Source organism: Anas acuta, chromosome 1 (genome assembly GCF_963932015.1).
Source record: "Anas acuta chromosome 1, bAnaAcu1.1, whole genome shotgun sequence".
Classification (NCBI taxonomy): Eukaryota; Metazoa; Chordata; class Aves; order Anseriformes; family Anatidae; genus Anas; species Anas acuta.
The window spans coordinates 152,156,397-152,173,146 of record NC_088979.1 but is presented as its reverse complement, the minus strand read 5'-3'; the positions used below and the strand labels follow the sequence as shown (position 1 = coordinate 152,173,146).

At 42.1% G+C, this 16,750-nt stretch overlaps 1 protein-coding gene across 8 annotated transcripts in view; it reads right to left on the bottom strand.

The window, feature by feature from the left end:
- Positions 1-894: 894 nt before the first annotated feature.
- The window catches only part of XPNPEP3 (X-prolyl aminopeptidase 3), a 31,368-nt gene continuing 15,512 nt past the window's right edge, over positions 895-16,750 (bottom strand). For 2 of the 8 annotated variants that reach the window (XM_068667193.1, XM_068667239.1), the window contains exons 10-12: positions 11,435-16,102; positions 3,011-10,849; positions 895-1,440 (exon numbers count right to left, since the gene is read on the bottom strand). In XM_068667193.1, coding sequence (XP_068523294.1) covers positions 15,936-16,102 — 167 coding nt within the window. In that variant the 3' untranslated portion in view covers positions 895-1,440; positions 3,011-10,849; positions 11,435-15,935. The remainder of the gene's footprint in view (positions 1,441-3,010; positions 10,850-11,434; positions 16,103-16,750) is intronic. The other 6 variants (XM_068667226.1, XM_068667212.1, XM_068667219.1 and 3 more) reach the window with 6 other exon arrangements.

Here is a 16,750-nt window from a genome sequence, read left to right as displayed (position 1 = left end):
GGGGGAGGCAGTCCTCCACTAAGTGCTTACAAACCTCAAGTTTACTGTTATAAAATACTTTTGCTGTTGCATTCCTGTGCTTCGCCTTCACCTTCTCAGTGCTTAAGGTGTGTTTTTGATGGTGCCCTAAGCAGCATCTAGCAGGAATTACCTGGTATATGAGACTCATTTCTGTTCAGTGGTTGCAAACCAAGGAGTGGAAGTCAAGCACATTTTATTACTTTTTAAATATCTGTGGGCCTGGCTGTCTGCCCTCCAGCTGCTGATGCCACTAAAAACATTTGATTTGACTAAGTTGGGATTTCTAGCACCATGTGCTTTTGTGGAGGCCCAAACAGACAGCATTCACAAATGTTGATTGGGACAAAACTGAACCTACAGTCTTTCCATGTTGCCTCAAAACTTCTCAAAGTTCATGAGGTGAGCAAACAACCTCCCACCAAGGCTCTGTAGCATGACCCGCTAATCCAGAGTGCTTGGTAAAATAAACCTGAATTCAAAGAACAGAGATGGGGTAGATTAAGCAATATATCCCATAGATTTTTGGACCAGACTATGGTTGGTTTCTGCATAAACCCAGCCCCCCTGCCTCTGTGCATGTTTTCCAGATGATGGTCATGTTATACCCCCATGTAGTACCACTGGCTTTGCAATCCAGTACTAAAACCTCAGGAGAGAAACGGAGCCTCCTACCCCCAGTAATCTGGCTAAGGAGAACAGATGAGATTTAGAGAAGGGAGCAGGTTGCAGCCTTTCATGGGATGGTGACTAATTGCTGCTCTTCCTTTCTCATGGTGTTTCACCTCAAGCTGCTTGATAACTTGCAGATAAAATAACATCCAACCGTCATGACTCAAAACCAGCCTGCAGGCTACCAGATGCTTGCAAAAGCCATGGTACTTAATGACTGTGCCCAATTTACTGCAAACAGCCTTTCCCCACACATGAAAAAGGGCAGCAGGGAGCGTGGTTCCAGGCTCAGCAAATAAACCCGTCCTCACGATGGGCTCCTCACCCCCACCCCATGCCTGACCATCAGCTGCTGCAGAGAAACATCACCAGGACAGAAGGGTCCCCGTGCATGACAGTGAGGATGTTGGGCAGATTCCAAAGAAAGGTTTTGGACCCATTCCTCCTGCCCCTCGATGCTCTCCATCCTCGGGAAAGGTTTAGATTAGGTGTCAGGAAGAATTTTCAGGAAGGGGTGGTTAAGCACTGGAATGGGCTGCCCAGGGAAGTGGTGGAGTTGCTGTCCCTGGAGGAATTAGAGACGTGTGGATGTGGCACCTAGGGACGTGTTTTCGTGGCAGACTTGGTCGTGTTGGGTGATGTTGGTTTTGGTGATCTTACGGGACTTTTCCAACCTAGATGATTTGATGATTTGAGCACCGGGTCATAGTCTGGATGTCCCTCGTTGCTTAGGCAAAGTTTACAAAGCACCTTTTATCCATTTAGTGAGGATTTAAAAAAAAAAAAAAAGAAAAAAAGAGAGAATGTTATGATAGCTCAATTCAAGTAGTTATATGCATCTACTACTGCAAGTAAGCAACAATGTAAAAACTAGCAGACTAATTAATAGTAGCAAGGAAAAACCACAGGAGTAGCCAAAGTAGTAACACACGCTTGCCTACATATAAATCAATGAACTCCTACTGATTTGGGAAATCCATGAACGCTTGGTAACATGAGGAGAGGCAGTTCCAGACTGGTGTGTGGGAGACACTGAAACACTGTTTACACATATTCTTATCTACAACTACTCTCGACAGTCTTGAATATGGCACAGCCACAGAGAGGGAATAAGCAATAAAATCAGAGAAAAATATTATCAGCAAGGGTGGTCTGGGAGCTTCCTCCACAGGGTCAGTGTGGAGTGATGCTGTTTAAAAGGAGGTGAGAAGCTTCAAGCCACAGCTTTGCATTTGCCACCCCCCATTTGTCCTTTTTCAAAAAATAAAAATAATAGAGGATCCCTCCCAATTCCTGCAAAGAAAGGAAAAAGCCATATTTGGCTGAAGGAATACTTTCCCACCTATCTGCTGTTTCAATATGAGTTAAGAAAAAGAAGGACAGGACATGATGCAAGAGCTTCAGGGAGGTTTTAATGAGACACACAGGAAGTTCTGTATTGGCCCAGAGTTTACTACAGCTGTCAAGGAGATGACTCCTTTACCTCATTGTATAGAAATACTCGTTAGTTTATCATCAAGGAAGATCCTTATATTCAAGTTCACTCACATCCCATATCCCTCTTTTTTGTGTGTCTGCGATCATTCAAGATAACTGGTTGCACAGGTCTGAATGGGAATCTGATAAGTAATTCTGAGGAATCAGGGAAGCTGGGAAAAGAAGAGGCCAGAGGCCTGACAACACCACGTGCATACAAACCGTCACATACCAGACCCTTTTAATTCCCTGGAGTCATAAAACCAGTGCCCTGTTCTCTTACCTTCCTCTGGTCACATGAAGTGGGACAAAGTACCTGCATTTACATACATTTCTCATGCTGGGGGTTGGACTAGCAAAGAAAGCGTCTTCAAAACCCCACTGAATAGCAGCCTCTGGTTAGAAAGGAGCCTGCAGCTCAGGAAGATTCCTCCTAACTCATCTTTCATATAGTGAAACTCAGTTAATTAAAACATTATGGAGAGTAAAAGGAAAACTGTTTCTCCTTCTCGTCCAGTTTTAGGACAGGGGAAAATTGAGCGGATGATAATTTATCTGGGTGGGGGAGGTTGAGGGACCAACAGCCCCCAAAAGCTCATGAGTGAAACTCATTCTTATGCTAGCTGATTAATAATTAAAGTAGTTGCTTATGCTGAACTAGCTTTCCCTCCGTTTGCCTTGCTATTTCTTTCTATTTACTCCTTTCTCCCTTGCTGTCTTTTTTATTGTACGTGTATTTTACTTCTTTAAATTTAATCGTCAAAACCCAGGTTGCGGGTTTATTGGTGTGCAGAAATTATCAGGTAATCTGTCCCTTCCACAAACACATTTTGTTCCATCTTACGTGCATTGAGAATCATTACGGAGTGCAGTTCATTTTGCATCTCTTCCTTTTTATACTGTAAGATCAAAATGTCTGCAATTCCCCTGTAGAAAAAAGGGGTTTGAAGACCAACGGGCTTCTCTGCAGCCCTGCAAAAGTCTTTGGTGATGCTTTAGGAGAGAGGAATAATCTGCTCCATGAAAACACCAGGGCTGCTGTGAAGGCAAGCTAAAGGCTGGGTATCCCACGTGTCCCAGTTCCCAGCAAGCGTGAGCTGATTGTACTGGGGGAGGATTTCCTTTAAACTCTCTTCAGATGTTTTTAGCTGCGGGATAGAGACAACCTCCTCCTGGTGGAGTCTGGTGAGCAGTGGTGTCCTGATGCCACCAGACTTACTCGCTGCAGTTAAGAGCTGATGAGAGAGAAGAGCAGAAAACAGATGGCCATTTGACAGTAAGGAAAAGGTTGGCATGCCACTTTCAGCTCAACACTGGATGTTCGCTTGGAAGCTCTTTGCAGCCGTGTTTAGTCACCCCTTCATTCCTGCCCGAGCTGTGTGGAATGCACTCAGCTCACCACATCTCCCTCGGGTTCTCTTTCAAGTTAAAGAGAAAGTTTGCAAGAAACAACTTTGAGGGCACATTTGGGATTCACACACACAGCACAACAGCGGTTTGTTTGCAGCTGCTTAATTTAAATTGGATTTCACTTCAATTCGTTGAACAGCTGAGGAACCCCGTGTGGACACACTTATTTGCCTTAAGAGTTTGCTAAAAATCAGTTCCTAATTGATTTAAGCTCCACTGATCAGATTTAAATATATATTTAAAAGGTCAACACAACCTTTTGCATCGATTTAATGAAAAGATATTGAAAGCAGCGCTTGAGTGAACTGGTGCAACCCTGTGTAAAAAGCTGTTTGAATTAGTATAGTATGGATCTTCAAAAGATGGAAAAACATTTCTCTCCCTCAAAGCTTGCAAATTCAATCTTGATTGAATACTAGAAAGACAGAGGTTGATGGACCTCTCCTCTGATGGAGCTGGGCATCGATTTTATCATTAGATATACAAAACAAATACCTAATTCGGTAATAGGCACATTTTATGGCATCCCTTGACGGTGCTCATCTTAGTCTTGCATATATATATATATATGTATATATATATATACACACTTTAGCTCAAAAATCACAAGCCTTCTCTCTTCAACGTGAAAGTTCAAAATTCAAGCCTGTGAATGCTTTTGAAATTATAATATTTAAAAGATTACAGTCTGGAGAGGACCTTTTTAAAATTTAGATAAATAGCAGTGCAAAAGTATCACTTATGTCAGAAGCCTATTTCACTGTTTAACAGGTGCAGATATTCATCATAAATTAAATCTCATTTGTGCTGAGAGGTTGAATTGCTGAGGAATCACTTTATTGGTATGCGAAATATTTACTATGTATAGCTGGACGGCTTCCCAGGAATTCTGATGAAATATATTAATGCACGAGAAAGCACATCTTTTCTTCACAAGCCTTGTGAAAATGTAAGCTTTGCTCCTCTCAGTGTCTTATAGGGAGTTATTAAAACTGTCTGAATTGTCCATACCAATTTATGTAGAATAACTGCTAAGAAAGACCTTTTTATCTAGAAAATTCTCTCTCTGTTGAGTAAAGCTGCCGTCACAAACATGAATGTACTCCTTAAAATAAAACACGCTTTTCTTTAAATGACATTTTTCTTCACCCTATTTAGAAATTGCCTTTTTCTTATAGAAGGGTGAGAAACCACATGTTGCTTTAAACAAGTTCAGATGCCCAGAAGAGAAGAGTGATATTGGGATCACTTCAAAAAGCACATGAACTTAGAAGCCAATAAGTAACATTTGGCTGGGAATTGTTTGCATGTGTCCTTTGAATAAGAGGCATTATTTGCTAAGAATGATTTATTTAGACAATTCAGCTATGAATTTCTGTAGCTGTGGTATAGCCGAAATATGGTACAGAGGTAGAAGAGAATTCCAGTTACTGTCTAAGAAGGGTTCTTGGTTTCCATCTGTAATATGAGATTTGGGTTTGCAGTGTAGAATAATTGATCTGCATGACAAATACAGACAAGGTTAGCTCTTAGCTTTAACACTCTTAGAGTGTTAAAATATGCAAGAAAAAAAAAAAAAGACATCAATAGCAGGTTTTGTGCACAGACAGGAAAAGCCTCAAACAAGCGTAGACCACATTCCTAACAGCTGAGAAGCCACATAAGTAAATAGATAAATAAATAAAGCAGCAATAAAAGCCAATATGAAGTGTAGCATATTAAAAAACTAATACTGAGAGCCACGAAAGCTCAAGAGTTTTAATGAGCAGCGTATAAAATGCTAATGTAACCACCACCAGGGAATCTTGTAGAAACCTGCCCCCTGCAAATCAAAAAAATATATATACAGATTTCCAGGAATAACAGATGGATACCAATTTGCAAGGTTGAAATTTGTTCTCTGTCCCTGCTTCACAGGCTTAAGCTGCCAAACTATACAAACACGTGCTCAAGGATGTTCATCTCTGGGACGAAGGTAAATCCTCTGTCCTACCTGCTACACACCACTACGTGGTTTAAGCCATGCAGCCAGAGCACGAGCAGTACAACTTCATTTCCGTTCTCCAAACGTTATGGCTATGCAGTGTTCTGCACACGATAGCCCTCCATCCTGCCCTTGACTAACTCATTTAGACTAAGTTCTTTTGTCTTTGTTTTTGTACAGATGCAAATTTTGAAAATCCACGCTTCATTCAGACATACCGGAGATACTGCAATGATCTTGGAAACGTTAGAAGAGACAAGGTGCTCAAGGCAGCGTGTGTATGTGTCTGTTGTGGTTGACTCTCGAGTAGGGACATTTTGTGTTCCAGATTATCAGTGGAGTAGTGTGAAAAAAGAGCAACAGTTTTTGATTTAGCTGTTACAATGCACAGAAAACTGCTGGGAAGCAGTCAAGGGTCAAACCTTTCAAGTCCTTTTTTTTCCCAATAAGATACAAACTCCCAACACAAGGAGCAGATGAAGTGTTTCTCCACAAACAATGCGTACATCAAGATAAAAGCATTGTACTAGTTTATTTTTAAGCTAAAATCGCAGAATAAGTGAAGTAATCATCTCTTTATTATAACATCGAGTATTTTAATTAAAAAGGGAATTGTGGCTTCTGCCATTAGTGCTAGCACATTCCTACAGATTTCCATAACAAACCCGACTGTCACAGGCAGGAAGTTTCTTTCTGGCTCCACACACAAGCTCATAGAGCTGGTAGTCTTGCCACATCCAATTAATAGAGCAGCAGTCACACAGGGAACAGTCCTTAGAGGAAAGGAGCAGCCAGATCAGTTGGGAGGAATTTTGTCCATAATCCGAACACATCATTAATACGTAATGTTTTAAATACTCATTAGAGTGTGGCAGAGAACATCAGTCACTTCCATCAAGGCTGGAATCCACAGAAGCAGAAGTCCCATCCTAACAAGCAAAACATTGCTGGGATAGCTCTGGAAACACTTGCTCCTATTTCCATAGGCTCAGCAATACTTCAGCTGGCCGTTTTATGAAGACCAGCTGAGGGAATGATATGCAAGAGCATACAATACAGGAATCGTACTTCAAGTCAGAGGCTGGAACGTGCCAGTTTACTTCGAGACCTGTCTACTCTCAATTGTCTACTCAGGAGTATTCACACCTGGGAGCACTGAAGAAGGTACGTTAAAACTTTTTGTATATTAAACAGTTACAAAATTAATTACAATTCATATTTATAACATTTCTAAATCAGTTCATTTCCTAATTAAAAATCTACTCTTTTTTTTTTTTCTTTTTTAAAATAAATATGTTATTTGAATAAAAAAGCTAGAAATAGGAATCATCTTCAGTCTTGCCCAGATCTTTATATTCCAAAAACGTATTTAATCTTTTAATTTATGTAACAATTTAGAAGCTGGGGGAAGAGGATATAATATCTGCAACAAACATAAATTCCAAGAATGCCTCTATTTGCTATTTGTCAGCTAAATAACATTATTTAGAAGAAGTAATAAACATACTAAAGAAGATAATGCAAATTGTTATTTCTTGACACTGCTGTCCACTAAAAACTTTCTGAAACAGTTTGTTTATCATCAGTTCAGCTGCCTCCAGATAAAATGAACTAATACTTTGTTGCACAAGCAGGTGTATGAGAGACTGCATGGAAAAGCCTGAATAGAGTAAAAATCAAAATGGAGCAAAGCTCACCAAGAGCAAAATAACGATACGGCTGACTTGAAAAGAGAGAGGAAATAATGGGTTCGAAATAAGCAATAGAGACTCACCACCACTGTGTGTTCAGTTTGCAACTGCTGCACCATGTGGTCTCTTCTCTCAGATTAATTACAGAAAAGAGGAAGATAGGTATGCTTCCACCTCACCCTATTTGAATTGAAGGGGAAGCATGCAAAGCTTGCGGTGCTGAGCACAGGTGGGTGCTCATGGGCTCACACCCTTCTCCTCCAGGCGAGGAATAAAGCTCTCGTGGAGGGGCATCCTCCTGGTCAGTGCTCAGGGCTGGGAGTGGCTGCCTGCGTCAGTCTCCTCCAGGCCCTCTCCAGACTTTTTCCAGAGCAAATCCAGCTTATGGACCCTGTAAGAGGTCACCCCTCCTTTTACTACACTCAGTGGCATTCATACCTTCCAGCATGCAATATGAAGCAAGTTTTCCAACACAAACGGATGTATCGTGCTGAAAAATATCACATAATGGGAAATGTGAAAACATCTCCTAGCACTGTGCGCCTGGTACCTATTAAATGTTTTAGCTGGATCAATACAAGTTTACCAAGTGGAATGAAAAAAGTTGGAGGTACATGAAATTTATATTGTGCCTGCTTGATTTCAAATGTGAAGGAAGAACAGCAAATGGATATTGAGGGTTTCAAAGAGCAACCTTTGCTGTTGGGGAAGTTAGAGTGATCAAATGTAAGAGAACACAGACAACACCAAGTCTTTCCTGAAACATCAAATCCCAAGTTCAGAACGCAACTGAAAAGGCAAGGTCGACTCACGGCGTACTCAGCTCTCTCCTTCACACTTACACTTCAGGACTGGGTTTTCCTTTTACTTTGTGTTGGCATGAGCTGTCTGAGATCTGTACAGACAGGTCGTTCAGGAAACAAATGGCAGACCTGGATAAGCTCTGGACCATGCTCGTGTCCCTCCCAATTGCTTATTTTTTACTGGAACAAACATAGGATGGCAAAAAGAAGGGCAAGCCCCAATGCAGTATGGAAGCAAACCAGAGGAGCCACAGTGCAGCCTCTTTGGTAACTTTACATTTAATTTTTGAACACATGAAGATTATGTTTTGTACTAGGGAAAAAAGAATAAAAAAAGAAGAGGCAAAGTTCAGAGTTGCAGGCATTGTTTTGAAAGTACAGCCACAGTTCCCCTGTCAAGCCTACAGTGAACTCAGAACGGGTATCTAGGCTCTTCATTAAACAAATTAAATTGCTGCTTATCCTCCCTATAATGCCCCTTGTGGAGTCCCAAAAAAAGTTGCATAGATTTTTAATGATAGGGGTGGTTCACAGCTGGAACAGAAGAGTGAACGATATAATTTTTTCCTCTCCCTTCCTCAGTGTCCAGATTAAGGCTTGATGCTTTACAGAGGGATCTGCTGTAGTCACACATGAGCTACCAGGCACTAAATTAAACAGGTAAAATGCAACGGTTGTAATAGGAAGGCACTCGAACTACCTGATCAAAGTGTGCCTCCTACCCTTTCATTCTGTGACTCTGTTGACTGAAAATGGGCAGTATGATAGAGGATTTTCATGCCAGTCCTCTGTTAGCTTATAAAACACTAAAAATGGATTCCTTAAGAAATGCAGCATTTGGTCTTTTTTTTTTTCTTAAATGATCTTAGAGAAACAGATTATCAGTTTTATAGTATATTATTAACATTCACTACAGTTTCAGACAGAGTTGCACACTGGAGAAAAATAGCAGCTCATATCTAATTGCTGAGATTAATATGCAGTTATCACTATATTAAGAATTTAGGTTTGCACTACAATCCTCTTTTTCATTAATTGCTCCATTTGTTCTATTTCATTTCTCTAAATAACCAAGTTAATTGGGTTCAAAACTCGCATAGTTCTGGGTTTCAAGAGTAATAATCACTTCTTTCAGACAACACACTCTCACGTTTTTTTGGAAAGGCACTCACCAGGTGAGAATCACAGAGAGCTGTCTCCTCAGAAGCCTCATACACCAGGGAAATTACATTATACAATAGGAAAAAAAAACACAACATGAAGATGGAGGCAATGTAAAGGCTACGTGGGGGTGATTTACAGTAAAATATATTACAGAGATAATGTAATTATTCAAACCCCAAGAATTATAAACCTTGGACAATCTAAGTTAAAATTAAATTTTACAAGAAATCCACATAAAGCGTAAAGGAACACAGAGTCAAAACATCTAAACAATCTTAATTATGCTTGGTGAAAAGCTCTTCAAAATATTTAAGTAGCTAAAAGGCACAACATTTGTGTTCATAATATGTGTGTGTTTATATATAAACTAATACACACATGCTTTTGAAGATGAATCATACATTTCCACTTTATAACTGAAAATTCATTAGAAACCTCTCTCTGTTCTGCAGGGAAGGGCAAAAAAATACAGCATGCCTTTAGAAATCTCCTAATCGTATCCAAGTCCACAAATGTAGAACCGTCTCAACGCGAACTGTATGTTTTTGCCTGGTTACAGTCACCACAGTAACACCCATGTAGCTGCTAAAAAGCTCACCTCCTGGAAAAAAAGAGCAGGGTAAAGCATAAATTAGGAAGCGATATACGTACCAGATTTATCTGCAGTGCATCAGAGGGACCTCGGCGGGACCTCGTGGAATCTGGCAACAGGCAATCGGGCAGCGCAACGAGCTGGGGGCTACGGCTCGTTTGGCTGCAGATGGGCAGCTCTGAGCCCGGAGGGACAGTTGCGGGGACAGACGGAGATGTAAGGCCTCGGTGACAGGGGCAGCTGCCTGGGGATGAGAGGAGTGGAGATTCCAGAGCTGTTCGTAGGGCTGGGTCTCCTTCTGCCTGTCCGAGATCAAGAAGGTGTGCGTGGCTGGGCTGAGGGAACGTGCACGGTGCGTGAGGAGTCAGCCAGACCCAGCTCCACAGCAGCTTCGGGCCCAGGATGGGAACTGTCCTGGTCCCAGATGCCGTATCAAACTTCTGTCTAAGAGGCAATGTTACAGATGTTAAGCAGTTATTAGATCAAAACTGGATCCTGATGACATGTTGGGACAACAGCACGGGCATACCAGCACAAATGATGAACCTCACCTGGGCCACTGTGTAGAAATGGTCAGTCTGTGAAGAGGTGGTAAGAAAGGGTGTTCACAGGCAGCATCAGAAACACCAGTTTTTGTAGCCTGGAATGAGATCTGCACTGACAAAGCTTAAAATTCCACCCCTCCTATGCTAATTACAGATGGATTTTATTTGAATGATTTATGGTGTCCCCTCCATGGCCACAACTGAGATGTAACACTGGTCATTGCAGAGCTATCGGCTGTGGCTCCCATAGGCAAACCCAACATGATGTGCTGTGCTCTATGTGCATATCAGACTGGAAAAAACAGGGAACACTTTCCCCAAACTCACAGCACTACCTTTATCATGTGAAGGATTCACACAGTACGAAATTACCTGACACCTGCTAAGTATTTCCTGGTAGAAGAGTCAGGCTGCTTCATTTTGACTTGGATCAGCGGCCCATCCCATTTCACATTAATCTCTCAGAAGCGCACATAAGAGGCGGAAGCTTTGTTCTGCCGAGGAATAAAAAGAAGCTGAGACTCCCTCACACAATATTGTTCATGTTGGCCACATTTACTGATAAAGACAAACAACCAAAGACAGCGAACCTTTTTCCCTGGAAGGAATTGCATTTCAACCAGTTTTTGCTGGACTCCCAACTTCTCTCAGTACCTGATTGATAAACAACAGGCTGAGTGTTTCCAGATTGTGCTGCCATGAAATTCCTGCCTGGACCATGAAAACTAAAGTTCCTTAAAAATCAACAACACAGATTCTTCTTGGTCTCCGCAGGAGAAAACCAACACAGAGCTTCAGATACCGTGTGTCCTGGCCCAACAGCACATCTGAGACCAAGGAGCTCCAAAAACAGGAGCTCAAAAAAACAGGAGCTCCAAAACCAGGAGCTCACTCAACCCTGTAGGGCTATTTGTTTCTTCAACAACCAAATAAAGGGAACAATTTAAACCCTAACCATTCTCATTCCTGGATCTACAACCAACTTTTTTTTTAACTTTTTTTTCACTCACAGCTCTGGCCATCAAGGCCTACCCAGACAGGAACTGTTTTTTCTTTGCCACCGTTAATGGATAACTCACTCGTGGTAGTTCAGAAGGCCTGTGTGGTATGAGACAGCAAGAGAAGGTGACACACATGGAAGACCTGGCAATTTTTCCTCATTCCCTTCTGCCTGTCTTCTGAAGAGTCTGGTTTTGGTTAGCCAGATTTTGGTGGTGCTCTGGAGAAACAAGCAGGTGAGAAAGTGAGCAGGTGACAAAGTGAGAAGGCAAAAGGAACTGAAGGGAGAAACTGACCCTCACTATCCATTTCTGGTACAAATTCTGCTTTAAAAGGAAACAGGATTAATTTTATAAGTCCAACCCACTCCTGGAGCCAGTGTTGCCCAAACCCATGATTTTTAATGAAGATTTTAGAGGCTGAGCATGTGTGTAGGGAGCACAAGTACCATCAGAAACTGCAACACAGTTTAGGTCTGTGCACTGATGAAAGATGCCCATATATGTTTCTAGACAACTCACTTCAAAAGAAATCCAAACCCATCAATTTATTGCAGTGCAGAGTGTCATTATCCAATTACACAAAGTACTAAGCATCTCATCATAATTAAAGTATTTTGGTCATTTATCTCGTATGGATTTTTTCTAAGTTTAACCTTAACTCTTTCTGCTTTATAGAAATTCTTCTGGGAGTAATTACTAAATTTCCACAGTAGCAATTTGGGTAGCGTAAGAGTATGTAACCTCAGCCTTGCTCCCTCCATCATAATGAAGATTTTGCCTAGAAACGTACTTTTCCCCCTGCACATTACTTAAAATATGACACATGATCAATAACATGAAACTGCAGGAAACTTTCTTATAGGATAATTCTATTGATTTTTAAAAGAAATAATTAAACTAGCTGTTAAGACCAAGTTCATCAATACAATCTGACTCCTTTCCTTCCCCCTCGAGTGGGACAAATCAATCAGGGTCTCCCGGCTAGCATAACCAGTTTCTCAGCTATGGTGCTGCTCTGGCAAGGTACCGAATATCCTTTTTACACCTGGACGTCGTCTCCTTGCTGTTACATCCACCTGCACACATCCCCCTGGCTCCAAATTACGCCCTCCTCCTGAATCTTCTCTTTTGCGCTGTACGTTCCCAGAAGCCTCCATCTCCATTCCCTTTTACGTGCCCCCTCGGTTTGCTCCTCCTTCCCAGACCATCAGGTTGCTTTGCAAAATATCAAGTGCAATTTTAGAAAAGACATACTGTATTTTTTCACAGATAACAGAGATTGAATGCCAAACTGCGTTAAAAGCCAAATTTCCACGTTGATGACAGAAGCCTATCTGCAACTTAATGTCTCTGCTCAGGCTGTACTTTAACAGCAGGACTTTACTACCAACTAGTTACCTGCAAAGCAGAGCAGGCCTCTGGTAGAGTATGAAAAGGGAAAGCCACGAAAAGCCTCCTGGGCTTCCTCTGAAAGCCAAGCAGCTTCTCCATGGGGATGGCTGGCTCTGATGTGAAAATTTTATCTCATTCTCTGATTCCCTTAAGGCCCGTGCCGTAGTTCCATAAAATCTCTCCCCAAATGCACTTGCATATACCTCAGTTTCTGCTGGCTCAAGAAGCCCAAGGAAAGACGCCTTAAGGTACACATACTCGAGCTCCTACGAGCCAGCGAAGAGGATTCGGCAGCAAGGGTTAGGAAATGGATTCACCCTCATCGAGCAGCCGACAACTCGAGCGGCCACCGAGAGCTGCTCCTGCACCCAAGTGGTGGGAGTGAGGAACCTCTGCAGTGGTTGGAAATCCGGCAGTATGGGAACGGAGATCTGGGAGGTACGTCACTGTTACAGGCAGTCAGAGGAGGAATTCTTTAGACTAGTTTCTTGGTGAAGGACGTGTGAAACATTCACGGATTTGGTTGCATTCAAGGGATGCTGCATCATGCGCGTAGGTACCAGACGACACTCTGACCATCCACTTCTGCAGCAACTGAGAAAAAGCCTTCAAAAATGTAGGTTGGTATAACTCAAATTTAATACATTCTGCAAAATGGACTCTCGCGGAGCAACAGATTCAAAACATTTGCAGCAGTTTATGCAGAAGAAATGGCTAAACACTGAAAAAAAATAGAGAAACTTCGATTGCTCCAGCAATTCACAGCCTACATCAGATACACTTTGCATGTCAGGGCACAGCAGTCCTAGCAGACCCATTACTCCTCCAGCAGAGTCACAAACACTTCTTTACTGACAAAAACATTCATCCCCAGCATTCCTAAAATCTACTGGTGTGTGCAAGCTGCAGGATTTTCCTGAAAGAAGTAGTGAGTGCCTGTAGTTGACAATGTACAAGATAATTTATAAATCTCCCTGAAAAATAATGCCTTTCCTGGAAGTGCTTATATCAATTCAACAGCCATGCAACTTCATGGCCCAGTAAATGACTTTCTAGAAAATGATTTATTTTAAAAATATTTTTTATATGTATTCCAAAGGCTTATTTACAGTAAGTATAACCATTAACTCTGCAGTTAAGTACCTGGGCAGATGTGCTGATCAGCAGACACATGTAGCGCCCAGGTTAATGCTTTTTAAGCTGCTTACAAAGTTCAAAAATCCAAGATTTTTCCTTGTTGATATGGTTCTAACGTGTAATTGGAACAACAAACGTGTTGCAGATCCAAAGAACATTAAAAGTAATAGTCAGATCTGTGTCCATGCTTGACAGGCCTTCCATCTAACAATTTACACTGTGCTTCTCACTGTAACGCATGGGCATCTAAAAAAATGTCTGAGATTAGCAGATTCTCTTTGCTAGGTGAAACTTGATACATGAAACTCTGTAAAAACATTCACTTTTCATCGTGTTTAAAAAACAAAATTACAGCGTGTCTTGGCTGTCTTTCAAGTGCCAAATTCACATGCTGGTGGACACACCCAGCTCCCATTAAAAGCAATGGGAGCTGCGTGACACTGGCTGGCTGGCCTTCACTGAGTGAAATGAAGCAGAAAGAAAAGGAAAAAAAAAAAAAAAAGCAGATTTTGCTAGATGCTACACAGCAACAAAGCCAGAAGTCAAACTCAAGAACCTACATCTACCGTGGGGAATTAGGGCAAAAAAGGGAAGAGACAATGCCATTGATGAGAAAGGAAAGCAGGCATTAGGAAGCAGTGATATGGTGTGTCAAAGTGAGTCAATATTGGAAGAGAAGAGAATAAAAAACTGAGAGGAAAAATACTGAAAGCTACAATCAGAAAAGACAAAGGATTATATGAAGCAGAAGTAAGCAGAAATAACAGGAGATACATTGATTAGAGGCAATTTTCACATGTTAAACAACTGATTGTCAAAATATCTTCAGGAAATACACAGACACCACGTTTGCCCCAAGTAGGTATATTTACTATGGCATACAATGGCTTGAGTTGTAGGTTGATGTTGACAAAAGACAAGTCTCTTTACTCCTCATCCATCCTGGCCACAATTCACGTTTGCAGCTGCCTCAAAAAATATAATCACATAGCATTACCTACTGACACTTAGCAAAACCCAAAAGGCAGCAGTGATTATGCCCTCGGTGTTCTGAAAAGCAGAATTATTTCACAAAAGCTGTAAAAAGACTTGTGACTTGCCATACTGCAGTCTCTTGAAAAATGCACCGCTGAAGTTGCTGGCACTTACAGCATAAACCAGAAAGGTGCCATGACTGTCCCAGAATCGAACATCTCACGTTTGGGTGACAACCAGCAGCTTCCCAGTGGAGCCCAGCACACCCAACGTGGCCCCAGCTTCCCAGGGCAGTGGTGGGCTCCAAACAGGAGCCTGGAATGGAGATTTGGGATAAAAAAAGGGAATGTGGAAGACAGCAAGAATGGGTGTGTACAAGGGTGTGTACAACCTCCTGAGCCCTACTAGTACACTCTAAACTTACCAAACACTTCAAATAGCTGAAGGACCAGATGAGATGTTTTTCCCTGTTGTTGGCCCATTTTGCATCTTCTTTAACAGGGTCCAAGCACGTCCTTACCCTTAGAATACTAAAAGCATTCTGCAAAGGCTTCAGGTATAACTACCTCCCAACCAAACCCATTTTCCTGACTACCAAACTCCCTTCTTCCAGGGCTCTATACAGTCAAAGGTGTCTGACACAGCCTTATTGCCTCAAAACAGCATTTTTCAAAGTTTTAAAAAACTGACTGGTGTGAAACTACCGCTAAAGGGCCCTCAGCAGTTGCACCTATGCATACGTAGAAGGACCAGGCAAAAGCCCTGGTGCTGGCACTCACAAAATCCATCCAAGGGCACCAGAACTGATGGATCCACATATTGGAGGGATGAATTCACCCCCATGTCCTACAACAGCTAGAAGGAAATTGGAAGGAAAATGCACACAGAAAAGATTGCTTTGCTTTTCAGCCCTCGGTGCCTAAGCCTCTTGCATTCTACTTCCCAGCCTCAGGTTTGGGAATAGCCATCAGCAGTCCACACCTTCCATCACTCGACAAGTACAGCCAGTCACAGAGATCTGCATCCCTGGAGGCGTGCGCCCCCCAGGAAGGATGCAAGAGGCAGAGGAGGGTCATCACGAGCTGCGGCCACAGATCTGCTCGATGTCGTAGATCTCCTTGGGACAGTCAGCAGACAAGATGAGAGGCGAATCTTCTGCTATCACAACATCATCCTCAATGCGCACACCAATGCCACGAAACCTCTCCGGGGCATTCATGTCATCTTCAGGGATATAAAGGCCTGAAGGAATTAAAAAGGGAATTAAAACATGCCACACTCTCCAGAACAACATCTTCCCCTCACCGCACCACCATGAGAACAGGGTCAGACTTTCAGCAATATAACAGAAGTTGGACCCTGAAGAAGTTTAATAAGGGAAGCTGCTCTCTTTCCTTCAATCACAGCAGCTGGTAGAAAAAGAAAGGAAAGTCTCTCTCAGTGCCTACAGATGCTAGCATGTCGATTAAAACTTCCACAACTACAGCTGGTCCTTCTGCATTTCTTGCTCTCAATGCTCACAATGATGATTTTAACAGTGTTCTGAATAGAAAGAGAGAAGAGCCGAGCATTAAATACCAGTTTTCAGCTGACAGCTCCAAATCCAATGACAAGAAATAAAGATTCATCGTGAAATGCCTAGTTTGCAAAGACAAGTTGTGAATGCCTGTAATTGCAGGCTGCAGGGTTCACGAGACTTACGCTACCAGTGACTGGTAGTAGTTTAGTCACAGTCACACAGACCACAACACAAGTGAGTTTACTCTGCTTCTCTGCCCTGCAATTCACCTGTGCTGCTGAGGGTCAAATGCTAACAGTCTGAGTCTGCTCTGCCTTATGCTGCACAGACACTTTCTGAGAGTTAACTCCCACAGCTTGTTAGCTTGGCTA